This window comes from Aquarana catesbeiana, linkage group LG10 (genome assembly GCF_042186555.1).
Source record: "Aquarana catesbeiana isolate 2022-GZ linkage group LG10, ASM4218655v1, whole genome shotgun sequence".
Taxonomy (NCBI): domain Eukaryota; kingdom Metazoa; phylum Chordata; class Amphibia; order Anura; family Ranidae; genus Aquarana; species Aquarana catesbeiana.
Window position 1 is genome coordinate 45,288,618 of NC_133333.1, and position 27,933 is coordinate 45,316,550.

At 44.4% G+C, this 27,933-nt stretch overlaps 1 protein-coding gene across 7 annotated transcripts in view; it reads left to right on the top strand.

Moving 5' to 3' along the window:
* Positions 1 to 27,933, top strand: part of LOC141110647 (cell adhesion molecule CEACAM10-like) — a 124,992-nt gene that overhangs the window by 36,024 nt on the left and 61,035 nt on the right. For all 7 annotated transcript variants that reach the window (XM_073602122.1, XM_073602121.1, XM_073602116.1 and 4 more), the window contains exon 4: positions 27,560 to 27,910. In XM_073602122.1, the coding sequence (XP_073458223.1) occupies positions 27,560 to 27,910 (351 nt within the window). The remainder of the gene's footprint in view (positions 1 to 27,559; positions 27,911 to 27,933) is intronic.

The window sequence follows — 27,933 nt, forward strand, 5'->3', positions numbered from 1 at the left end:
TGGGTTGGCTCTGTGCGCCTCTATGATACAGGAACACGGAAGCGTACATCGCTTCTGGGTTTCTCCGGCTGTAAATTGCTCCATTTTTAAAAATGGAAAGCATTTGATCACACTGATCCTACAGCGGTTAGGTGGTTAGCACTTCCACCTGGCAGCACTAGGGTCGTTGGTTCAATATCCAAACCATGGGACCACCTGCATGGAGTTTGCATGTTCTCCCTGTGCCTGTGTGGGTTTCCCACACTCCAAAGACATACTGGTAGGTTATTGGCTGCTGTGTAAATTGGCTCAAGTATGTGTATGTATGAATGTGAATTAGGAACCTTAGATTGTAAGCTCCTTGAGTTCAGGGACTTTCTATACAATATATATGTTATGTGCTGCGTAAATTGACTACGCTATATAAGCACCTGAAAAAATTAAATCTCGGAGTGATCAAAGGGCAGAGGAGGAATCTGGCGTATTGTACACCCCAGATCTCTTCATAAATAGGACCTGTTACTGCCTATTGGTATGGATATTTATATCTCCTTTGATGATAATAAAAGCGATAAAAAATCTTTAAAAAATCTTGTGAAAAATGTAAAAAAAATTTTTTTTTTAAAGCACCCCGTCCCCGTGTGCAAAGGCGATCGCACTCATCGGTCCTGCACACACACAAACAGCGATCGTCCCGCGCATGTGAGGTATCACCGCAAATGTTAGATCATGAATGGTAATTCTAGCACCAGACCTCCTGAGTAAATCTAAAGCGGTAACCTGTAAAAACATTTAAAGCATCGCCTATAGAGATTTTTAAGTGCCATTCCACAAGCGTGCGCAATTTTAAAGCATAACATGCTTGGTATCCATTTACTCAACAGAACATCACCTTTTAAATTTTACCAAACAATTGGGTATTATATAGTATTTTTGTGCATTAATCACTTGACGTCCGTGTAATAGCCTAAAGATGGCAACAGCAGACGGCTACAGCGCGGACCTTAAATGCCGGGAGGGCGTCCATGTATGTCCTCCTGTTCTTGCCTTCAGACTCGGCTGATCACAGAGCAGGGTAAAGGGCCAATCACAGAGTGCTCTTCACCACATAATCAGCTGTCAGCCAATGACAGCTGATCATGGAAGTAAACAGAATGCAGTTACTGGATTTTTTTTCTTCCCGCTGTTAGCATGAAGAAAATAATAAAGCCGGTAACCATCTTTTGTTAGAGGGACATCGGTCCCCTAAGTGCCAACCAGTACTGCAAATCTGTTCCCACCAGTGCCATCTATCAGTGCCCATCAGTACCCACCAGCAGTGACCATTAGTGCCACCCATCAGTGCAGCCTCATCAATGTCCGTCAGTACTGCCTATCAGTGCCCATCAGTACCGCATCATCAGTGCAGCCTATCAGTGCCCATCAGTACTGCCTATCGGTGCCACCTATCAGTGCCCATCAGTACCGCATCATCAGTGCAGTAAAAAAAAAAATATATTAATAAAAATGCCATAAAACGATCCCCTATTTTGTAGATGCTATAACTTTTGCACAAACCAATCAATAAACGCTTATTGCGATTTTTTTTTTTTACCAAAAATATGTAGAAGAATACGTATAAACTGAGGAAAAAAATGTTTTTTAAAATATTTTTTGGGGATATTTATTATAGCAAAAAGTAAAAAAAAATGCATTTTTTTTCAAAATTGTCGCTATTTTTTTGTTTATAGTGCAAAAAATAAAAATTGCAGAGGTGATCAAATACCACCAAAAGAAAGCTCTATTTGTGGGAAAAAAAAGACATCAATTTTGTTTGCGGAGACACGTTGCACGACCGCGCAATTGTCAGTTAAAGCGACGCAGTGCCAAATCGCAAAAAAAACACACTGGTCAGGAAGGGGGTAAATTCTTCCGGAGCTGAAGTGGTTAAGGACTGGTAAGCTGCAATATATTACATTTTTGTTTTTTGTGTTGGCGAAGTAAAAACACATTTGTTATGGTGGCTGTGCCCAGACTTCACGTAGACTAATTATTATACAGGATTTATATAGGCCTCATGCCTAATCTATGTCCTGGTTGCCTGGATACGGAGGCGGATTAGAAACATAAGAGCTCTGGTAGTTAGCTGATCATACAGTATGAAATCCATAGTGACCAGGAAGTGCCATTTGTACAAAGTGAAAGTAAGAGAGAATAAAGGAAGTGGAGTTCAGAGCCACTCCCAGGATTTATACAACCATGCAGAAGAAGACGCTGATCCCCGGGTGTGCAGGGCTGCGTATTCTGGCAGGTAATGCTGACATTACACCACAATGGGCACCCCGGTGACACTGACCCCCACTTAGATCAGCGTGTGACTGTACAGTGTTATACATTAGATTTCCCACACTGGGCTGACCTGTTATTATTCTACAGATCAGCAGATTCTAGTAGTCACCATACACGTTACAATCTGACCGTACAGCTTTATTTTACAATGGGAAAACAATTAATACACTCCTAATCTATCCAATCAGGCAATGCATAGTTGTAAGACGATCTGATCATTATATTCTGATGGGGAGGGAATACAAAAGCACAGTCATTGTCTGCAAGTGCTGATGAAATGCTGGTCGTTAGACTGGCTTCCGTTTAGCAGACACATTATTATTATACAGGATTTATATAGCGCCCACAGTTTACGCAGCGCTTTACAATATAAAAAGGAGACCATACAGTTATAATACAAGAGGATTAAGAGGGCCCTGCTCAGAAGAGCTTACAATCTAACAGACACATCTACTAAAAGTCAGCCAACTCCTGCTGAACCAGCCGACTTTTGGTTACATGTGTATCGGGCTTAAGCCTAGGTCCACATTGCTGCGGGTTAGAAATCATCTGAACTCGCACGATTTCTGCCCGGCAATGCAGTCCGACTTCGGGGGGCGATTTGACAGATCTCTCTGAGGGTCCTTGCATGGATGTCTATACAAATTGCCTCCCGAAGTCGCCAGTACAGGAACTACTTTCGGGAATCGGTGTGGCGCCGCACCGATTCGGATGGTGCAATAGCCGCCGGCATGCCTAATCATACCAATGTGAACCTAGGCTAAAAGAGATTGTACAATTAGATTGCAACATGTGCGTTGAGGTTCAGGATTGCACAGCTCCAGCCACTGCTGAACTACAAATCCCAGCAGATGCTGCTCTGTTGTCCTGTACAGGATGGGTTGTGTGCTGTGCGATCTGATGTGTACTGGAGTTGAGAAACATTGATTTACAGAACAAACAGTACCAACTCAGGATTCTGTGCTGGGATTTATAGTTCTGTATCTACATTCTTATTATGTAGATGATGGTGAACTACAAATCCCAGCAGATGCTGCTCTGTTCTCCTGTACAGGATGGGTTGTGTGCTGTGCGATCCGATGTGTGCTGGAGCTGAGAAACATTGATTTACAGAACAAACAGTACCGACTCAGGATTCTGTGCTGGGATTTATAGTTCTGTATCTACATTCTTATTATGTAGATGATGATGAATTATAAAGCCCAGCTGATGCTGCTGTGTTGTCCTGTACAGCAGTGGTCATCAACCCTGTCCTCAGGATCCACCAACAGGCCAGGTTTACAAGATAACTGAAATACATCACAGGTGATATCATTTCCTGCTCAGTGATTGCAGTATTCTAGTCTGCATCTGCCCAAGGTAATACATAAAACCTGGCATGTTAGTGGGCCCTAAGGACAGGGTTCATGACCACTGCTGTACAGGATGGGTTGTGTGCTGTGTATACAGGCCAATCTTAATACTGGGCAACTACAAGCTCCAGCATGCCCTGTGTGGGCTTCCTCCAGGGATAAGCTTGTTCATCACGTACACCGGACTGTCATTTCATCATCGTTCAGATTTCCTTTATTAGGCAACAGCCACAAATTTGAATCCAGGGTGGGGGTGAGGTACGCGGATATGGGTTATTTGTTTGCTTTTTATAGTCTGTTCACCATCCTCTACAGAAAAAAGCAAACAAATAACCCATATCTGCGTACATCACCCCCACCCTGGATTCAAATTTGTGGCTGTTGCCTAATAAAGGAAATCTGAACGATTATGAAATGACAGTCCGGTGTACGTGATTATCAAGCTGTTTCCTGGAGGAAGCCCATACAGGGCATGCTGGGACTTGTGTATACAGATAAATCTTCTGGGCAACTACATCAGATCACCCAGCACACAGCCCATCCTGTACAGGACAACCCAGCATCATAAAACATAGATACAGAACTACAAATCCCAGCACAGAATCCTGACTCCTTGTTCTGTAGATTAATGTTTCTCAACTCCAGTCCTCAAGTACCCCCAACAGGTCATGTTTTCAGGATTTCCCTCAAATGAAACGGCTGTGGTAATTACTAAGGCAAATCACCTGTGCAAAATAATGGAGAGCATGAAAACATGACCTGTTGGGGGTACTTGAGAAACCTTGATGTAGATCATAGTATCATGGTGGACTACTAATCCCAGCACAGGCTCCTGGATCCTATGATGGTACTATTGGTTATAATATAGATCAGGGGTCTCCAAACTTTCTAAACAAAGGGCCAATTTATTGTCCAGACTTTGAGGGGACCGAGCTGTGGCCAGTGTTAGTTGAAAATGCCCCATCATCTGTGTCAGTGGGAGGAATAGTGTCCCATCATTGGTGTCAGTGGGAGGAATAGTGTCCCATCATTGGTGTCAGTGGGAGGAATAGTGTCCCATCATTGGTGTCAGTGGGAGGAATAGTGTCCCATCATTGGTGTCAGTGGGAGGAATAGTGTCCCATCATTGGTGTCAGTGGGAGGAATAGTGTCCCATCATCGGCGTCAGTGGGAGGAATAGTGTCCCATCATTGGTGTCAGTGGGAGGAATAGTGTCCCATCATCGGCGTCAGTGGGAGGAATAGTGTCCCATCATTGGTATTAGTGGGAGGAATAGTGTCCCATCATCGGCGTCAGTGGGAGGAATAGTGTCCCATCATCGGCGTCAGTGGGAGGAATAGTGTCCCATCATCGGCGTCAGTGGGAGGAATAGTACGCCATCATCGGCATCAGTGGGAGGAATAGTGCCCCATCGTCACTGTCAGTGGGAGGAATAGTGCCCCATCATCGGCGTCAGTGGGAGGAATAGTGTCCCATCATCGGCGTCAGTGGGAGGAATAGTGTCCCATCATCGACGTTAGTGGGAGGAATAGTGTCCCATCATCGGCGTCAGTGGGAGGAATAGTGCCCCATCGTCTGTGTCAGTGGGAGGAATAGTGCCCCATCGTCTGTGTCAGTGGAAGGAATAATGCCCCATCGTCGGTGTCAGTGGGAGGAATAGTGCCCCATCGTTGGTGTCAGTAGGAGGAATAGTGCCCCATCGTCGGTGTCAGTGGGAGGAATAGTGCCCCATCGTTGGTGTCAGTGGGAGGAATAGTGCCCCATCGTTGGTGTCAGTGGGAGGAATAGTGCCCCATCGTTGGTGTCAGTGGGAGGAATAGTGCCCCACCGTTGGTGTCAGTGGGAGGAATAGTGCCCCATCGTTGGCATCAGGAAAAGGAATAGTGCCCTGCAATTGGGGTCAGTGGGAGAAATGGTACCCCATCATTGGTGTCAGTGAAAGAAATAATTGCTGCCACTGGCACCAATGACAGGGCACTATGTCCCATTGTTGGTGTCAATAGAAGGAATAGTGCTTTGTTTCTGTGGGAGGAATTGTGCCCCAAGGGCCGGATCGTGGCAACGGCCCCCAGGCCGCAGTTTGAAGACCACTGATATAGATCGTGGCAGACTTCAGATCCCAGCACAGACTCCTGATCCCCATGTTGGAACTATTTATTATAATATACTGTAGATCATGGTGGACTACAAATTTCAGCAGACTCCTGAATCCTGTGTTGGTACTATTTGTTATGTAGATCATGGTATTGTGGTGAACTACAGATCCCAGCAGACTCCCAATCCCTGTGATGGTTTTATTTATTATATTATAGATTGTGGTGGACTACGAATTCCAGCACATGCACCTGAATTTTGTGACGGTGCTGTTTATTATGCAGATCACATCACAGTGGACTACAAATCCCAGCGCAGGCTCCCGATCTCTATGATGGTGATAATAATTATAATATAGATCACAGTGGACTACAAATCCCAGTAAACATCCGATCCCCGTGATGGTACCAATACATATAATATAGATCATGGTGGACTATAAATCCCAGCACAGCTTACTGAATCCTGTGATGGTGCTAATAATTATGTAGATCATGGTGGATAACAAATCCCAGCAAACATCTGATCCCCATGATACCATTTACTATAACATAAATCATGGTGGACTACAAATCCCAGCAGACTCCTAATCCCTGTGAAGGTACCAATAATTATAATATAGATTGTGGTGGACTACAAATCCCAGCACAGGCTCCTGAGTTGTCTTCTGCTCATTTGATCACACTGAGTAAAATCAGTTTTATGTAGGGGGATTTTTTTATTCTGTATACTTCCTCTCTGAGATGAGAAAGTGGTTCTCCTTATATTACAATGTAGGCAGAATTAGGCTCAATTCACCCAACTGCAATGCGATTTTTATATTCATTTTTTATTTTTCTTGGTTGCGTTTTAGACATGGTTTGCATTATTTGTGGGCCCAATTGCACTGTTAATGGCACCAAACTAGTACAGGAACGTTTTCCAAAATCATTGCATTGATAAGAATGGGCACTATTGAAATACAATGCGATTTCCCTTGTCTGTGCGACTGAAATCGCATAGGAGATCACAGTAGTGTAAACCAGGCCTTGAAGTATAACTAAAGTCAAACCTTTTTGAATAGAATGATATGGGGTTGTAACCTCTGTCAGGTTTTTATTGCTGTCTGTGATTCGATTTCTTATGTCCTGATCATGTCAAAGGAAATGGAAGTAATGGGAAATCTACAATTGTGAGTTGCCACCAGAACAGGAATAGAGGGATATCTTCCAATGGGGACACCTGTCTAATGGTAGCCATATACAACTCAATTTTCGCTTGTCCAGCCCGTACGAAGGCGGAGCCGATAACTTTCCGTCAGCTCAGCTCAATCAATTTTTTAATCGCTTTATGTTGAGTCAGGTGGTGCCTGTAGGGGTAAATCAGCAGTAGTTGCTTGCGGGCATCAGAGCAGAACTAAGCCCTCGTTCACATTGAATGCAGCTTTGAAATTGTGCAACTTCATCTGAAATCGCACGATTTCAAAGCCACATGCCAGTGTGACTTCAGGTGTGACTTTGAAGACATCTCTGCGGCTTCATGTATAGATGTCTAGGTAAGTCGCACCCGAAATCGCCAAAAGTAGTGCAGGAACTACCTTTTTCTAATCGATGCGGCGCTGCAAAGTCAGCGTCACATTGATTTGAACATGGCCATTGCTAACAATGATGGGTCAAATCGCATTACAAGTCGCTCCAATGTGAAGGAGGGCGAACTCCTAGTCTTTATATCCAAGGAAGCTGCTATCTTCCCTTCTGATCTGCAGTTGCTATGGTGTTGCATATGTCCTCAGTTATGACTTGATGGCTTGACAGTTCAGTTGTTGCACAAGCAACTGTGACCGTTACGTTCAAGGCATGCTGTGAATGATAACTGTTATGGGGAACAGTTAAAGCGGAATTAAAATCCTCAATACTTACCTCTCCTTCAGCAGTCTGAGGTCCCTCACCGGTGCCGTCATCTTCTACACAGGCTTCTTCTGGGTACCCGGAGTGCAATCATCTCCATTTGCCAACTCAGATTGACGTCACTTCTGTGCATGCGCAGGATATTCGTTATCCCGGTATATAGGATCTGTCCCAGAATTTAATCCAAGCTGCGCATGCACAGCTCAGTATACATTCTAAAGAAGACTGCAAGCCGGTAGGTAGGTTTATTGTATTGCACGTCTTTGAGCAAGCAGACTCTTGCAGAAGTTTTTTGTAGTTTAAAACTTAAGTTATTTAAATTGATGGATTTAGTTCTGCATTAAGAGAGGATTTCCGTTACGTTGGAAAGATATCTCATTGTTGGGTTTATAGGACAGGAAGTGAAATCTCTCTAATGGGACACGTATGGCAAAAAACTGACAATGGTTTTAACCCCTCCCCCTATTCTAGCCAAAATTGGAAAAAAAAAAGTTTTAGCTTTAGATCATCTTTAATACCGAAAACCCACAAACCCTTCTCCTACGCTGGGTTCAAAATAACAAATGCATTTGCAGATGAATTAAAGATTACGCATAGTATAACCCGTTTGGTAGTTACATAGTACATTTCCTTTCATAGAGGTGTAATCATCAGACCAGAAAAATAGATGACTAAGGGTTCATTCACACAGGTAGCTGAGAAGACTAAATGCCGCGTACACATGATCAGACTTTTCGACCGGACTGGTCCGACGGACTTTTGATGAACTTCCAACGGACTTTCTGAACAAACGGACTTGCCTACACACGATCACACCAAAGTCCGATGGATTTGTACGTGATGACATACGACCGGACTAAAATAAGGAAGTTTATAGCCAGTAGCCAATAGCTGCCCTAGTGTCGGTTTTCGTCCGTTGGACTAGCATACAGACGAGCGGACTTTTCGATAGGAACTGGGTCCGGCGGAGTTCCGACGTAAAGATTTGAAACATGTTCCAAATCTAAAGTCTGTCAGATTTTCGACCGAAAAAGTCCGCTGCAGGTCCGATGAAGCCCACACACGGTCGAATTGTCCGTCGGACCAGTCCGGTCGAAAAGTCCGCCCGTGTGTACGCAGTATAAGAAGGAAAAATACATTTTGGTCCAAAACGGGGATAGTTGGGACCAAAATCTTTTAAAATATTATCATGATGGACATGCTGGGGGAGTATGCGATGTTCTTATCTGATCACACTTTGATCTGAGTAAAACAGACCTACAGTATATGGTACATATGGCTTGTTGACCTATATGGTGCTCATGGCTAGGAAACCTACATAGTGACATGTACTGTATATAGTGCACATGGCTAGCAGACCTATACAGTGACATGGGTTGTACACATCTATGGTGCACATGGCTAGGAAACCTACAGTATGTGGTGCACATGGCCTGTAGAGCTTTATGATTGACTTAGCTTGTAGACCAGGGGTCTTCAAACTATGTCCCTCTAGTTGTTCAGGAACTACAATTCCCATCATGCCTAGTCATGTCTGTGAATGTCAGAGTTTTACAATGCCTCATGGGATGTGTAGTTCTGCAACAGCTGGAGGGCCGTAGTTTGAGGATCCCTGTTGTAGACCTATATTGTGCCCAACATTTGTAGATCTACATGGTGCATATGGTTTGAAGACCTATATGGTGCACGTGGCGTGTAGAGCTGTATGGTACACATGGCTTGTTGACCTATATGATGCACATAGCTAGCAATCACTATATGGTGCACATGGGTTACAGATGTATATGGTACGCATGACTTGTAGACCTATACAGTGTGCATGGGTTGTAGACCTACATATATGGTGCACATGGCTTGAAGACCTATATGTTGAAACAGGGATGGAGACCTATATGATGTACATGGCTAGGTATCCTATATTGTGCACATGGCTTATAGACCCATACTGTATGGTGCCCATAATTTGTAGACCTAAATATTGCGCATGGCTTGTAGACCTATAAGGTGCACATGGGTTGTCTCTAACTGCTTCACCCCCTTCCTGACCAGAGCACTTTTTGCGATTCGGCACTGCATCATTTTAACTGACAATTGCGCGGTCGTGCGACGTTGCACACAAACAAAATATGATGTCCTTTTTTTACCCCACAAATAGAGCTTTCTTTTGGGGGTATTTGATCACCTCTGCAGTTTTATTTTTTGTGCTATAAACAAAAAAAACGCATTATTTTTTACTATTTGCTATAATAAATATCCCCCAAAATATATAAAAAAAATATTATTTTCCTCAGTTTAGGCCGATTTCTATTCTTCTACATATTTTTTGTAAAAAAAAAAAAAAAAAAGAAAATTGCAATAAGTGTATATTGATTGGTTTGCGCAAAAGTTATAGCGTCTACAAAATAGGGGATAGTTTTATTGCATTTTTATTAATTTTTTTTTTTTACTAGTAATGGCGCTGATCTGCGATTTTTATCGGGACTGCGACATTATGGCGGACACGTTGGACAATTTTGACACATTTTTGGGACCATTGGCATTAATACAGTGGCAGTGAAGGGGTTAACACTAGGGGGGCGATCAAGGGGTTAATGTGTTCCCTAGTACGTGTTCTAACTGAAGAGGGGAGGGGACTGTGCAGGGGAGATGACAGATCGCTGTTCATACTCTGTATGAACAGACGATCTGTCTGTTCTCCCTTCAGAGAACCGGAAATTGTGTGTTTACACGCACAGATCTCGGTTCTCCGTGTGTCAGCAGCGATCACGGGAGCCCGGCGGTGATCGTTACGGGGGGGTGTGCGTGCGCGCCCCCCAGTGGCCATAGGGCGAAGTGATGTTACATAACGTCGTACAACTGTGGCGGATGGTCGGCAAGTGGTTAACATAACTGACATTTAGGATACTTACAGTACACAGTAGACTCGTGTCTCTACAGCACTACAAGACCCAGAATGATCTGCCAGATTCTGGTGTTGTCTCCTGATCTGAGCTCACCCTAATCCTTTATAGACTCTTTTTTTTTGCAGTAAACACAAGATCATTGATTAGTGTTTGAAAACCAAAAATGCAGATATAAAAAGAGGAACTATGGCAAAACTTCCTGCGTACAATGCATTGTTATCAGATTACTCAGTTCACCTCTGTGCACTACAGAACATTATGTTGTGGAGGAGAGGAAGGGTGTTCTGTAGTCCCAACACCCTTTTCACCCTAACATGGCAACACTTCTCCACATATGCATTAAGTGTGTTATCACCTATGGGCAGAGAGTGTGTTACCAGCATGATCACCCAAATTGAAAAAAGCCTAAAAAAAATAAAACTAATGCAGCCATCACATCTAAAGACTGGTAAGGTGCAAAATAATAAAGTGTTTGTTCTTGGGTTTAGATCTAGTTCAAAAGGAGAATTTCAGATATGGACAGTTTTATATTTACCATACTTGTGGGATCCCTCTGGAAATCGCTGTAGCAGATCTCCACTAGCTTCTGGGGTTCCATGCTCTGTGGCTGCCTTGCTGTATTCTGAACACAGTTTTCAATTTTCTCAATGAATGCAAAGCGTTCTCTGTCTGGACAAAGTGAAAAGTTAGGGCAGTGACAGCACGTTCTCCACCTCATCCAATCAGAGAATGCCTTGCATTTAATTGAGAAAATGCAAAGCATTCTTCAAATGGTGCTGCAGCTGCTTGGCAAGGTACCCTGGAAGCTAATGGGGACCACTCTAGTTGATGTGTCTACTACAGTGATTTCCAGCTTCTAGAGCATTGGTCTGCAAACTGATGCCCTTTGTTTGCCTTTAGGTGGCCCACGGGGGAACTATTTTTCCCACTGATTTAGGGCCCTGTTCCTCCAAGTGACACCAACAATGGGGCTAGGGTTGCCACCTTTTCTTTACGTCAAACCTGAATACTTTAGCAGCGCACAGCAATTTTCTTTTATAGTATAAACTATACATATATTTTGCTATTAAATAACATTTCTAATCATATGAAGTTAATAACAAGAGTCCCCCTTTACATCAGAGTCCACAGAGTTCCCCTTTTACATCTGAACTCACAAAGTTCCCTTTCACTCTAAGGAGAGACTCTGCAGACTCTGATGTAAGGGAGAACTGTGGGGACTCTGACATAAGGGATGCTCTGGGAACCCTGATCTAAGGGGGAACACTGAGAACTCTAATGTATGGAGAAGACTTTGATGTAAGGGGGAACACTGTGCCATTTGGTGTAAAGGGGAACTCTGATCTAAGAGGTGCTCTGAGAACCCTGATTTACCTTAGTGTACTCTCAGAGGCAGGGGAGAGAAGGGGGGAGACTTCAGTTAGAGACCGGGATGGATGGTGAGCTCACTCACCCCCTGGCAGTCAGCACCTCTCATCCAGATGTATCTGAGGCTGCTGGACTTCATTCCCCGGCGCTGTGCCTCAGCGGGGGCTGGAAATTTGGAGTGTGGGTAGACACAGAGGGGTAGGAGTGGGAGTAAGAGGTGCAGATCGAGCCCTTTCTCCTCTCCCATCTGTATGTGTGTTTGGGGGGGGATTGTTAGTGTTGGCTTTGGGCAGTGTGAAAGAGAGTGTAACAGACATCCTCAGCTTAGACAACTGCAGCCAGCAACCCTGTTGGGAAGTCATAGTCCAGTCTGAATAATGTGTCCGGGTTTCAGGCAGTCTGAAACCCAGACGCATGGTTCCAAACCCGAACTGTCCAGGGGAATCCCGGACAGGTGGCAACCCTAAGGCCGGTTTCACACTGGGGCGGTGGGTGCGTCGGTGGTAAAACGCCGCTATTTTTAGCAGCGGTATTCGGCCGCTAGCAGGGTGGTTTCAACCCCCGCTAGCGGCCGAAAAGGGGTTAAAACTGCCCGCAAAGTGCCGCTGCAGCAGCGCGCTGCCCCACTGATTTTAATGGGCAGGAGCAGTGTACACACCGCTCCAAAGATGCTGCTAGCAGGACTTTTTTCAGCGTCCTGCCAGCGCACCGCTCCAGTGTGAAATCCCTTGGGGCTTTCACATTGGAGACACAGCAGCGGCTGTTTCAGGTCGGTTTGCAGGTGCTTTTTAGCGCAATAGCTCCTGCAAAACGATCCAGTGTGAAAGGGGCCCTAATGGGGCTCATCAGTACATACTCATGCATCCAATCTTTGCAGGACAGGCTCATGATGCTCAAAAAAAAGAGAAGACTGTTACGCAATTCCAACTGTTTGGACAGATTGGGCAACAGTCTAATGTCTGTGTGTAACTCCAAGCCCTGTTGGTTGTTGTTGGAGACCGTTATTAGCCTAACTATGGACTAGGGACTCGATCCACCACCAATCATCCAATACCTGGATATCGTAACGAATATCATGGAAAAAACATTTAAAAACAAAAAAATCAATATTTATTATCGTACAAGGAATTAAAAACACTGTTTATCAAATGAATAGTAACAATATATAACAAAAAAAAGCAAAAAAAAAATTATATATATTATAATACACACATACAAATCCTTTCAGTATTGAAAAAAGTGATTGTACACAGACACAACTCCTAAACCACCAGCAATGTTTTTAAAAAAAAATAGGATACAATCCTCAAAAACATAAACAGACGCAAACAGGGGACCAGCAGGTTGATAATAACTTTTAAATTATAAATCAATGAGGGTATGGGTGTCCAACTCCTCATTTAACCCATGGGGCGAGAGAGAATTTAATTTGTATATCCACACGGTTTCCCTTTTGCATAATAACGAGAATCTCTCGTTATCTGTAAGGGTCCCATTGGGGATATGTTCAATCGCTAGAACTGTCATGGTCTTGAAATCTCTTGCATGATGTTGAGAGAAATGTCTTGGCACACTATGTTAGAACAGGCCTTTTTGTATAAATCTGCGATGTCCGCCTACCCTAGTGCACAACATGCGTATGGTCCGGCCTACATATAACAGATTACATGACAATCCCTTCTCAGAGCAAATCGTCTTCTATGGTCGATATATATAGACTATGTGCTTCTGATTTGGGATTGTCCTCAAGATCTTTTTCTGTCCTTTGTGGAGCATTGTAACGCGAACGATCTGGGTCTCAGCTTCACATATGTTGTTGACCCAGACCAATTGATTTTTCTGGACCTAGAATTGTTCCATGATGCCGGGTCGATCTATACCAAGAACCATTACAAGCCGGTGGCAGGCAACTCTTGCCTTCGTTTAGAGAGTTGCCACCACCCGGCCTGGAAAAGAAACATACCTAAGGGCCAATTTCTCAGATTGAAGAGAAATTGCTCTAAACCTGAGTACTACACATCCCTGAGCCAAATCATAACCAAAAAATTATTGGAAAAGGGGTATCCTCGGGATCTTCTTTCAGAGGCCTTTACATCCTGTGCGGATGGTTCTCCCAAACGTGAACACAATAACACTCCGTCCAAACAGAGTGCTAGATTTATCACAGTGTTTAATAGCAACTATAGAAACATCACTAAGGTCATGAACAAACATTGGCATATTCTCCAAGCTGATCTGAATTTGGGTCCTCTTCTCCCAAAGGTACCCCAAGTTGTATTTAGAGGGGCACGTAATTTGAAAAAAATGGAGCATCTCCAAATCTCGGTGTGACAAACTGACCGATATTAGAGGATATTTCAACAGTAGTGTTGGTATTTTCCAATGTAAAAAGAGGGGGTGTCTAACCTGTCAGTACATCCTCCATGGACACCCTTCCATTACAATTAGGGCGGAAAAGAATATGTCATTTAGACAGTTTATCACTTGTTCAACTCAGTTTGAAGCCTATGTGCTCAAATGTTCATTCAACTGTTTATATGTAGGCCGGACCACACGCATGTTGCGCACTAGGGTAGGCAGACATCGCAGATTTATACAAAAAGGCCTGGTCCAACACAGTGTGCCGAGGCATTTCTCTCAACATCATGCGAGAGATTTCAAGGCCATTACAGTTCTAGAGATAGAACATATCCCCAAGGGGTCCCTTACAGATAACATTGAGTCTCGTTATTATGCAGAAGGGAAACCATGTGGATATACAAATTAAATTCTCTCTCGCCCCATGGGTTAAATGAGGCGTTGGACACCCATACCTTCATTCATTCATAATTTATACGTTACAGGCATACCCCATTTTTAAGTACACACAGGGGTTTATTTACTAAAGATGGAAAGTGCAAAATCAGGCTCACTTCTGCATAGAAGCCAATGAGTTTCCAGGTTTTACCAAAGCTGAGGTTAGAAGCTCATTGGTTTCTATGCAGAAATGAGCCTGATTTTGCACTTTCCAACTTTAGTAAATGAACCCCATTGTGTACTTAAAAGTGGGGTATGCCTGTATTATCAACCTGCTGGTCCCCTGTTTGCGTCTGTTTCTGTTTTTGAGGATTGTATCATATTTCTTTTAAAATATTGCTGGTAGTTTATGAGTTGTGCCTGTGTATATGTGTTCAATCACTTTTTTCAATACTGAATGGGTGTGTGTATGTGTAGGTAGATAGAAGAAAAAAAAAATAGTATAAAGAAAGACATACACACACATACATCTGTTAGTATTTATTCGATAAACAGTGTTTTCAATTCCTTGTAAGATAATGAATTAACATTAATATTTTTGTTTTAAATGTTTTTTCCATGATATTCATTATGATCCAGGTATTGGATGATTGGTGGTGGATCGATTGGTTGTCCCGCCTCGTGACTAGAAAATCCCTGTTCTATGCTGGATCTTGAGTTTGTTACCTGAGGAAGGGGTTAAACCCTGAAACATGTAATCGTATACCGCTCAAGCTCCAGCATCTGCTGTGATACTCATCACATCCCCTGCTCTGATCCATTTGATCCATCAGGCTTTGCTGATGTCTGCCTGCGGTCGGAGCGTGTGACGCGGCCGCGGTGGAGTACTGTGGTATCCGGACACCTTGCAGCTTAGCTTCTTTCTCGCTTCCCCTCCAGCATCCATCTCTGATCTCAGCGGCCACTGCAGAGGCTCTGCCATCTTCCACTCTGGCCATACAGTGATCATTCTTCCTGGATCTGTGCCCAGCCTTTCCCCTCCCTGATGTAGCCCAGCTTTGGTTATGGTCACCACTCCCAGCTGTTGGAAAGTGTTTTCAGGCTTCCCCTTTTTTGGTCTGCAGCCCCCTCTGTCCACAGCCCTTATGGAAGCAGGACAGCCATTTCTCCACCACCTTTGGATCACAGTGAGTTTGGCCATTCTGTCGATTTTTTTCCCATTTGTACTGTGTTTTGGTTAAATGTTTTATCAGCAATAAACTGTTTTACATTTCACATGGATTCCATCTCCAATTGATTCCTTGCCACCTCCTGGATCTGCACTTCCCAATTCTGTTACTGTCTGTTTCTTATTTGATCATCTGAGTGCGGTAGCAGCGGTCCAGCGTGACTTTTATAATTACTTTGGTTCCTTGGTTTACTTTCTGCGCTTGGCTCCCTGTTGGAATTTGCATTATGAGCTTGGCCTTCCGTCTTTCATGAAGGCCTTTGTCATTCTGCTCCTGCGCTACCTGAATGAGTCATTCAAGGCCAGAAGGGAGATCTGAAGAACACAGTCTGGTCAGTAATGATTTGGTAAAATTACAAAAAATCCAGCACTTCCGGGAGAAATCCGGCAAGTTCCCAGGTATGCTAACTGACCAGATTAGAAAACCTGATTCAATCGTGATTTACTTCTAAAGAACTGGGTAGACACTGTGAATTTTGACCAGTTTCTGAGGAACCATTTGAAATTCGCTACATGGGTGGCCATGTCCCCCATCTCCTGCCCAACATTCTTCAATTGAAAATTTCGTACAAACAGTGGCTGCATTCAAACAGTAGGCATCAGCTGCAGTTGTCAGAATACAATAGTCGCAGTAGGATTCCCCCATCCTCAAACGTGCATGGCATTGATCAGGAGATCTGTTCAATTATTTTAATTTAGCTTGCAGGTTGAATGAAAATAATCTATACTGCCCCGTACACACGGTCGGACATTGATCGGACATTCCGACAACAAAATCCATGGATTTTTTCCGAAGGATGTTAGCTCAAACTTGTCTTGCATACACACGGTCACACCAAGTTGTCGGAAAATCCGATCGTTCTGAACGCGGTGACGTAAAACACGTACGCCGGGACTATAAACGGGGCAGTAGCCAATAGCTTTCGTCTCTTAATTTATTCTGAGCATGCGTGGCACTTTGTGCGTCAGATTTGTGTACACACGATCGGAAATTCTGACAACAGATTTTGTTGTCGGAAAATTTTATAGCCTGCTCTTAAACTTTGTGTGTCGGAAGTTCCGAAGGAGAATGTGTGATGGAGCCCACATCTTACGGGGCATACCTGTATACCCGAGAGGTCTTGTCTGCATCATTTATCTCCTTCCTCCCATTTCTATGCAAATAGATTTTCATTCGAGCAGAATGTTCCTGGCTAATCCTGCTGTTTGGGGCTGTCAAACATTGCATGCTCACCTGTCCACCCTCATGGACCTTTTGAAGGTGTACAGGGTTCTCATTCATCTGGATCATATACAGTAGATAAACTATGTTTACACAACATTTTGGCTTAAAGCGGAGGTCCGCTGAAAAAAAAAAATTAAAAGCCAGCAGCTACAAATACTGCAGCTGCTGACTTTTAATATATGGACACTTACCTGTCCAGGGAGCCCGCGATGTCGGCAGCCGAAGCCGATCCTTCCTTCCTTCGGCTCTCGGCTGCTGCCGCCGCCATCCTCGGTAAGGGAATAAGGAAGTGAAGCCATGCGGCTTCACTTTCTGGTTCCCTGTTGCGCTGCGCGTCCTCTCAGGTCCCTGCTGTGTTCTGGGACCTGTGTGTCTCCCAGAATACAGCAGGGGAGGACGGGGTAGGCGCCGGAAGTGGCATATGTCACCGCAAGCGCCGCGGTGATCTATGCCAGGAAGTGGGAGCAAATACCTGTATTAGACAGGTATCTGCTCCCTCTTCCCCCCTGAAAGGTGCCAAATGTGACACCAGAGGGGGGGAGAAATCCAAAAAATGGAAGTTCCATTATTGGGTGGAACTCCACTTTAATTTAATTTTGGGGCTAGCCCTTTCAGCCTCAAATTGGAGAGTTTGCTGGCATTTGTAGCTTTGCAATACCAAAGGACACACATGTTAACCCTATGCAGGATTGTAGTACGAAATACCACTCTGCAGTGGTTAATGAGCAACCCGTTCCAGGCTCCATAGACTTAGCAAATCATTAAACCTCAACTTCAGTCAAATTCTTTGTTTAGCCTTCCATATAGTACTAAAGGGTTGTAATTTAACTTTATTGCTACCCTTATCCCTTTTCTCTATACTTCCTGCTCAGGCCAACACTTAGGGAAGGTAGGGGATCGCCCTAATTCGGATGCAGCCCAGAATAAGGGTTCGTGTGCATGGCCAATGCTTCTTTGCAGCAGCAATCATGTGCATATAATAAATTTCCTGAATGAGGAAGTTTAGCATTTAAGATGCCTACAAATGTCCATGTGCATGAACTCTGAAAATCTAGCAGAGGCCGTCCTACACTTTAAAATATCTGTTTACATTGGGTCTCTGCTGGAGAGATCAAGTGGCAAGAAGACAGCTTCCCCCAATGGAGTCATTGGATAGTATGGATAGTGTGGGGAATGGTTATAACCTCGCTTTTTTTATGCAAACAAAAAAAAGATTTTGGCTTGAGTCTTAAATAAAGTTGGGGCTGTGATTGGATGAGTATGGTTATATTGCGGAAGGTGAGACCATAAAATTTTGCTTCTGGCCAAGCTTGCCGTTTGGCTGTTGATACAAGCTATAGGAACAAGGTTACAGGCAAGCTGAACTACTAAATGGAATTCATAAAAAGTCTTGTAAACACTCTTTAGGATTCTGCCACTCCTCCGCATGACAAATTTTGGTGTCCGCAACAGATTCATATACGTGTTGGAAACCGGTACGTGAATCTGTTGCATGGTGGGGGGCGCCACTGAGGCTGAAGCTACTCTGTCGTCAATCCCCTTTGCTAGGACACTGTTAGTTATGCATTAGACAGCTTTCTAGCAACCAGTTACGCATCAACACCCATTCAGCTGGCCCAGAGATAACCATTATTGACCAAATACTGTATGGCCATTGCCAAATTTGGGTAATTACATCAGCCAACATCCTGCCCCTTTGATGTTTAAAATAAAGTTGGGGCTGTAATTGGATAGGATATGTTTATATTGTAGAAGGTGGGATTATATTTTACTTCTTGCTAAGCTCTCTGGGTGACTGTTGACCCTTGCTATAAGAATAAGGTTACAGGCATGCTAAACTGCTTCCTGGAATTCATAAAAAGTCTTGTAAGCCCTCCTTTAGAATTCTACCACTCCTTGCATGACGAATGTTGGTGCCTGCAACAGATTCATGTACGTGTTGGAAACAGGTACGTGAATCTGTTGCATGGGGGGGGGGGGGGGGGCAGCACTGAAGCTGAAGTGTTCATACCATGGCCACTCTGTCCTCAGTCTTCTTGCGGGGACGCTGTCAGCTTTGCAGCAAACAGCTCCTTAGCAACTAGTGCAGCATCCCTCGCCCCATTCAGCTGCTGGCCAGGAGATTCCCATTATTGACCAAATAGGGCCATTGCTGTATTTGGGTAATGGCATCAGCCAGCATCCATGACCCTTTGTGTACATTCACCTGTCCGCCTGGGAATCTTCCGACTGGCAGCTGAATGGGGCCAGAAATTCATCACTGGTTGCTAGAATGCTGGTGGCTACCGGAGTCCTAGTACCCAAAAATGACAGGCAGGGGGGGGCAGTGGAGAATTGGAGGCCACAGAGTGGCAGGGAATGAGCTGAAGGGGGGGGAGGTGTTAGAGCAGAGCTCTCCAAATTTTCTAAGCAAAGGGCCAGTTTACTGTCCTTCAGGCTTTAGGGGGCCGGACTGTATCCAGTGGGAGTACATGAGAGGTTTAATAGGAGGAATAGTGCTATCAATGAGAAGAATAGTGCCCCATTGATGGTGTCATTAGGGTTAATGGTGCCCTGTCATTGGCGCATAGTGCCAGAGGGCCAGATAAGGGCAAGCAAAGGGCCACATTTTGGAAACCACTGTGCTTGAGCCTGAGGAGGATCAGATGTGCTGCGGGGAGAAGAGTGAGAGGCACGGCACAGTGCTATACGGCATCACTGGCCTTTCTCTATGTTAGCTTGTAGCTGGCCTTCATTACACCCACATTCCTCATCTAGGAACTGGGGGTAATTCTTTTTGAGCTGGTTGCAGTAAAAGCAACCCAGTCTGCAAGTGGTGCAAATAATTACTACTTAAATCAGATGCACATATCGGTAACAGGTACAAAACCGCAAAGCCCATTTCACATGGGCTGGATCCATTTTTCTTAGGAGGGGATCTGTCTGCTGATCCCCTGCTCAGCTGAGCGAAATGGCCAGATGACAGGTCTGTGTCTGCTCTGCTTGTGCAGAACGGACACAGATACAACCCGCTCTGCTCCATGGGCAGTCCGATGTAAACAGACCGGCCACGAAACGGACAGGTGGATCTGATTGGACCGCCTGTGTGAAAGGGGCCTTAGGCTTTCCTTAACTAGGCATAGGAGTGTTTAAAGGGGTAATGTCACCAGTAAAGCTTGGATCAGAGGCAAACAACAAAATTGGGTTTTGCTGCAAAATTCACCTTCAGTTCAGAGATTTTCCCCCGCAGTGTTTTTTCTTTTTTATTCTGCAACTAGAGATTCAAAAAAAAAAGTTCATTTAAAGCAGTTATAAACCCAAAAGCAGGCATTTATTATATTGCAGCTTACCAATTCTTAGATGTGATGACTATGACAGCATTAGTTTTAATTTTTAGGCTTTCTTCTATTTTCATCTGGTGATCCACCATCTACATTATTATTATTATATGAGATTTATATAGCGCCAACAGTTTACGCAGCGCTTTACAACGTATAAGGGGGACAACACAATTACAGTACAGTTCAATACAAAAGGTACAGGAGGGCCCTGCTCGTAGAGCTTACATTCTAAAGGGAGGGGGTGGTGGTACAAAAGGTAATAGCTGCAAAGAATGATTTGATGGGGGTGGCTCAGGGACAGTTATGTGGGTGTGGGATAGGCTTCCCTGAATAAATGAGTTTTCAGGGATCTCCTAAAGGTGGACAGGGTAGGGGCTGATCGGACATACTGGGGCAGGGAATTCCAGAGGATGGGAGAGGCTCTGGAGAAGTCCTGAAGGCGAGCATGGGAGGAGGTAACAAGGGAGCTAGAGAGCAGGAGGTCCTGGGAGGAGCGGAGGGGGCGATTTGGGCGATATCTGCAGATGAGGTTGGTGATGTAGATGGGGCGATGTTGTGAATGGCCTTGTATGTTATGGTTAGCATTTTGAATTTTACACGGTGGGGTAGGGGAAGCCAGTGAAGGGATTGGCAGAGAGGAGCAGCAGTCACGGATCGATTAGTGAGGTGTATTAGTCTAGCAGCAGCATTCATAATAGACTGAAGGGGGGATAGCCTGCTTAAGGGTAGGCCATTAAGGAGAGAGTTGCAGTAGTCGAGGCGGGAAATAATCAAGGAGTGAATAAGTTGCTTTGTGGTGTCATTAGTCAGGAAGGGTCGAAATTCTGGAGATGTTGCGGAGGTTAAGGCGGCAGGATTTAGCCAGTGATTGGATATGGGGGCTGAAGGAGAGGTCAGAGTCAAGGATTACACCCAGGACCCTGGCATGTGTGGATGGACCAATGGTTGTGTTGTTGATATTAATGGTGAAGTCACAGGAGGGGGACCGTGAAGGAGGAAATGTAACAAGCTCAGTTTTAGAAAGATTAAGTTTGAGGAAGTGGTGTGACATCCATACCAATATGTCATTCAGCAAGTTTGAGATCCGTGAGGAGATAGTGGGGGTGAGTTGAGGAGTGGAGAGATAGATTTGTGTGTCATCGGCATAGACATGGTATTGGAAGCCATGGGAGGTTATCAACTGGCCCAGGGAAGAGGTATAGAGTGAGAAAAGGAGAGGCCCAGGGACGCAGCCTTGGGGTACCCCAACAGAACGAGGAAGGGGAGCGGAGGAGATGGAGTTGTAAGTGACACTGAAAATGCCCTGAGATAGGTAGGAGGAGAACCAGGATAATGCAGAATCACGGAGGCCAAGGGAGTGTAATTTGCTGAGGAGCAGCAGGTGGTCAACTGTGTCAAAGGCAGCAGAGAGGTCTAAAAGTATGAGTATGGAGTAGTGGCCATTGGTTTTGGCAGTTATTAGGTCATTGGTGAGTTTTAGTAGGGCAGTTTCAGTAGAATGTTGTAGGCGGAAGCCAGACTGTAGGGGGTCGAGAAGGTTGTTGTCCATGAGGTAGCGACTCATTTGGTCATGAACAAGACGTTCGATGAGCTTGGAGGCAAACGGGAGAAGGGAGATAGGTCTTAAGTTATTCAAACTGGTGGGGTCTAGTGAGGGTTTTTTGAGTATGGGGGTAACCAGTGCATGTTTGAGCGGGGAAGGAAAGGTGCCGGAGGAGAGAGAGAGGTTGAAGATGTGGGTTAGGGAGTAGAGGATAGAGTGGGAAGGTGGTTGCAGTAATTGAGAGGGGACAGGGTCCAGGGGACATGTAGTGAGGTGGGCCATGGAGAGGAGTTTATCAACTTCTTCTGTGGTAACCGGGCAAAAGGAGGAGAGTATTGAGTGTGGTGTTGGACCTGATATGTTGGGTAGGGGAGGAATTTGAATGCTGGATATCTCCTTGCGAATTGTGTTGATTTTGCTATTGAAGTGGTTGGCAATATGTTGAGCGGTAAGCAAGTTGGTGGGTGGGGGCAGTGGGGGGTGAAGTAAGGAATTAAGGGTAGAAAAGAGTTGACGAGGTTTGGATGAGAGGGTTTTGATGAGAGTGTTGTAATAGGTTTGTTTAGCAGTGTGGAGGCAGGAGTTGTATTTGAGAAGGATAGATTTGTAGATGGTAAAGTCTTGCAGGGATTTAGATTTACGCCATGCTCGCTCAAGAGCACGGCTGTGTCTCTTGAGACTTCTGGTGTTGTCTGTTTGCCAGGGTTGTGGCAGATGGGGCCTGGTTCTGCATATAGAAAGAGGAGCAAGTACGTCTAGGGAGGATGACAACATGGTGTTGTAGATGGAAGTGGTTAGGTCTGGGCAGAAAAGGGGTGCGATTTTGTCATAAAGGCCATCAGTAGCAGAGTGAAGAAGGGAAGGTTTGAGGTTGCGAAGGTTCCTGCGGGTAGTGGTTTGTGGGTTGGCAGCATGGGATATAGGAGACAAGGAGAGTGTGAAACGGATAAGGTTGTGATCAGAGAGAGGAAAGGGTGCGTTGGAGAGATTGCAACGATGGGAGAATACAAGGTCGAGAGTGTTGCCGTTGGAGTGAGTGGTGGTTTGTGTCCATTGTGTTAGGTTAAAAGAGGAGGTTAGGTTGAGTAGTTTAGAAGTGGTAGCATTATTAACATTGATTGGAATGTTAAAGTCACCTAGGATGATGGCAAGGGTATCTACATCTAATGCTGGCCATACACTATACAGAAAATCGTCCGAACCCATTTTCGAAAAACGAACGTTCGACCGTGACCGCAAACGATCGTGCCATCATATAATGTCCGATAATCTGTTCAGTGGACATGAATAAATAATTTTGTGTTCGTTTTTTTACATATACCTAGTGCAGGCAGTTCGGACGGGAAACACATTAACCTTGCAATTTATCGTACGTTCGGCAGAAATTTGACAAACATGCCGTTCGTTTTTTTCCACAAAAACGTCACAAACGATTATCGATTTGTACCCACTAACTTGCCGAAAAACGAACGAAGTGTCCATACGAACGATTTTTCGGCCGATTTTTCGTATAGTGTATGGCCAGCATAACACTCTCCCACCCATCAGACTGACAATGCTGCTGTCCAAAGGTGCTCCTTCATCGAGAGTGGGAGCGCTCTAATACAGGAGATCATCAGGTGAAAACCTAGGGAAAAAGCTTTTAGAAAAGAAAAAGAAAACAAATGCAGCCACTACAGGATTGGTAAGCTGCAATATATTGGGTTTAAAGTGATAATAAACACACAATTTACATTGTCCCTTCTATTTCTGTATGTGGATGATTGCACTGTGATTTTTTTTTTAATTAAAACAATTAAAGTACCTTTTTCCTAATCGATATACAGCTGTCACATGACCCAGCCTGTCTGCAGGGATTCATAAGCAGGAGGAGCTTCTAGTCCTCTGCTGCTGGTCACATGTTAAAAAAAAAACCAAAAAAAACGAACAAAAAAAACAGCCTGTGGAATACAGAATAAAAATAAATAATTAATATCAATAAAATGTTTTAAATCATCATACAAATATATATTTAAAATGAAATCTTATATATTTTTTTTTTTGGCAGTAACATGGTGTGAGCGGATTTTTGCCAGTCACAGGCTGTGTCACACCCTTGCAGCCTGTGTCTTAGGAAAACAGGGAGGTGAAGCCTCCATCAATTGACATGTAATATCCCACACCCAATGTGTTTAGCTGGTTACAAATACTGCAGCTGCTGACTTTTAAAATGACACTTACCTGTCCAGGGCGACCCAAACCAGTTATCAGCTCTCTCTCTGATAACCAGCTTGTGATTACTTCCATTATCAGCTGTCATTGGACACATCTGATCACTTAGTAAAGAGATCTGAAGGACTCAGTAATCACAGAGAGCAGCACGATGATGGGAGGACGCCCATGTACGCCCTCCCGGTAAATTAAATCCGCGCTGTAGCTGTCTTTCAGCTATAGCGCAGACAGGAGGGGGTTAATGACACTTTAATACAGCTTTAATAATGCATTATTGAATACAGAGCTGCATTATTTTGTATCTTTTTTTTATCTGCATTAGGCCCCTTTCACACTTATACGACTTGTCATGTGACTTTGCAGTCCCAACTCATGGGACAAGTCGTTCCCCATGATTTCCAATGACTACCATTCATTGCGGCTCCTTCTGCTTGATTCTGAGCATGCATGAACTTTTGTGCGATGGACTTGTGTACACGCGATCTGAATTTCCGACAACAGAGTGAAGTTGGCGGAAAATTTGAGAACCTGCTCTCAAACATTTGTGGGCTGAAATTCTGACAGCAAATGTTCAATGGAGCATACACACGGTCGGACTTTCCGACGACAAGCTCACATCGAACATTTCACTTCGGAGTCCGACCGTGTGTACACGGCATAAGGCCTACCTATAGGTACTGTAAATATCTCCTAAACGTGTGCCGTTTAGGATATTTTTACTGTGTACTGCGCCAATGATGCAATTGCCACATGCGCTGTGAAGAAACGCCCCCCCCCCCCAATGGCGCTTCTTCACGAGCGAGTGACGTGACTGGCAGTCAGTCACAGAGCCGGAGTGCACAGCCCCAGAAGGGAGAAGATGGAGCGGGGACAGCGCAGGCGTCACATGATGTGCTAGTATGCGATGCATACTAGCACATTATGCTTTTACTTTGCAGGGAAAAAGTAAGGAAGTAAAACCCATCAGTGTTTACTTCCTCTTTAAGATCGGTAGGAGGGTAGAATCGCGATTTCAATTCTTTAACCACTTAAGTCCCGGACCATTTGGCTGGCCAAAGACCAGAGCACTTTTTGCGATTCGGCACTGCGTCGCTTTAACTGACAATTGCGCGGTCGTACGACATTGCTCCCAAACAAAATTGACATTGTTTTTCCCCACAAATAGAGCTTTCTTTTGGTGGTATTTAATCACCTCTGCGGTTTTTATTTTTTGCGCTATAAACGAGAAAAAAGCGACAATTTTGAAAAAAACACATTATTTTTTACTTTTTGCTATAATAAATATCCCCAAAAAATATATAAAAAAACTTTTTTTCCTCAGTTTAGGCCAACATGTATTCTACATATTTTTGGTAAAAAAAAAAAAAAAAAAAAAATCGCAATAAGCATATATTAATTGGTTTGCACAAAAGTTATAGTGTCTACAAAATAGGGGATAGTTTTATGGCATTTTTATTAATAATTTTTTTTTTTACTAGTAATGGCGGCGATCAGCATTTTTTTTATCATTACTGCGACATTATGGCGGACACGTCGGACAATTTTGACACATTTTTGGGACCATTGGCATTAATATAGCGATCAGTGCGATTAAAAATGCACTGATTACTGTAAAAATGTCACTGGCAGTGAAGAGGTTAACACTAGGGGGCGATCAAGGGGTAATGTGTGTCCTAGTTTGTGTTCCAACTGAAGGGGGGAGGGGACTGCTCAGGGGAGATGACAGATCGCTGTTCATACTCTGTATGAACAGACAATCTGTCACTTCTCCCCTTAGAGAACCGGAAACTGTTTACACACACAGTTCCGGGTTCTCAGTGTGCCCCGAGCGATCGCGGGAGCCTGGCGGTGAACGCGACCGCCGGGCACTCGCATCGGCTCTAGGGGGCGACTGGTCGGCATGTGGTTAATGATTAATCGTGCAGCTCTAATCTGCATAGCGTTCAGCTTTAAGCTGTTAGTATTTACGTATATTGTGAACTGTTGTCTGTATGGTGTATGGCCAGCCTACTACAATCTCTTTTACATCTACCATCAACAATGTTGTGCAAGAACCTTCAATAGATTGCTTAGGTTTGTCCTCTTATAACTGTAGCAATAACTCTCGGTGGAGCTACTGATTTAAGCGGGCTTGTTACCTTCACTCTCCTTCCCCCTGTTTCACCGGCACCGGGTCTAGGAATCCGTTGAGTTTACCTCTGGACGAAGTAAGCACCAACACTTGAGTACGTTTTCAATGCTTTATTAAACGATTTACTAAGGAAGTAGCAGGAAAGAGGCAGAAGGGAAACTGCAGAAGAAACTCAAATATCTTCTCGTAAGATTCTTGACAAATGTCCTGGTAGAATTTGGATATTATAATAGAATGCGCTCCCCTCGTGGGACACACTCTTTGCTCGCCTGGATAGGTCTCTCTCACTTGCCTAGCAGCCAGTATGTAGCACGAACAAAAGTCTCTGCCACAGACTTGCTTGGGATGATCCTGTACGATCCTCTGCCACAGGATGTATTGGTTTTTTCTGCAATGAACGTCAGTCACAGAGCCTGAACCTTTAAGCCAACCCGGCAGTACTATGCAGTAAGATTACTTTAGGATACGTCCTCCAACCGAGTCACCAGGCCCCTCTCCAGACCAGCACTCTGCATGATCCTTCCATGACGGGTCCTCCCCTGGGATCTTCTCGGTTGTCCAGCTTCTTCACTCTGGATAGACAGCTCAGGACCATTCCTCGGCTGCTGTGGTAGGCCCCAGACAAGCTTCTGGGCCCACCCCTGCGCCGCAGCAACGCGGGCCTCCGGAACGGAGGACCATGAGATTGCTTCTCTAACGCATACCTGTCGGCCAGGAGGACCAGCAGGTGGCTGTAAAACGAACCCCAGAATATGGTGTCTGTCCCATAAATACCCTCGCCCAGAATGCAACTTGGAGGACCACCTCCCCCGAGTCGTCTCCGGGACAGAAGAGCATCCATACGCTTCAACACGTTGCCTTTCCAACACTGACCAGTGATAACAGCGACATCCATCGGTCAGTATGGAAACACACACAACGTCAGCCAAGCTGGAACAGAGGCAAACCTAACCTATTTAACGAACAAGTTACTAAATTTACTAACAGATGGTAGATCGCAAATCTACCAGCGTTACATAACGTAGTTGAGGAAAATTTTACAGGGATTGTACAATCAGATTGATTCAGCACCCAAGAACAATGTTCAGTTTTCATGGCTGGTCATACACTATACAAAGTGCAAAGCACTTGATACGTTTTTTTCCAGCTGGATTATGCACTTTCAACGTCTGATACAAATGGCAATTTATCTTCAGCAAAGACATTGAAAAAAACAAAAAAACACTAAAATGTCTCTTCTTTTTTTGTATTGCAGTCTTCCTCAGTGTATCGATGGCTTCATCCAACACAATACAAATTCAGCTTGTTCGTGGCACACCGGAAGTAAATCAAACTGTTCTTTTTAATGTCACTGGAATCACAGAAGGAATTCGATTCTCTGAGTGGTACCGAGGAAATGACACATCTGCTGCGAATCAGATTATAAGATACAACAATAATGATGGCTCTACGAATTTGGGGCAGAGACCCATTCCGACGGCCGTCATCTTCGCCAACGGCTCCTTGGAGATTAGGAATGCCACAAAGGATCTTGAGGGTGACTACACCGTTTTTATCCAGGGGGATAGAAATCCATTTCAGAGCACTGTGACCTTGGAGTTTGAAAGTAAGTACGTCTTTATTTGTTTA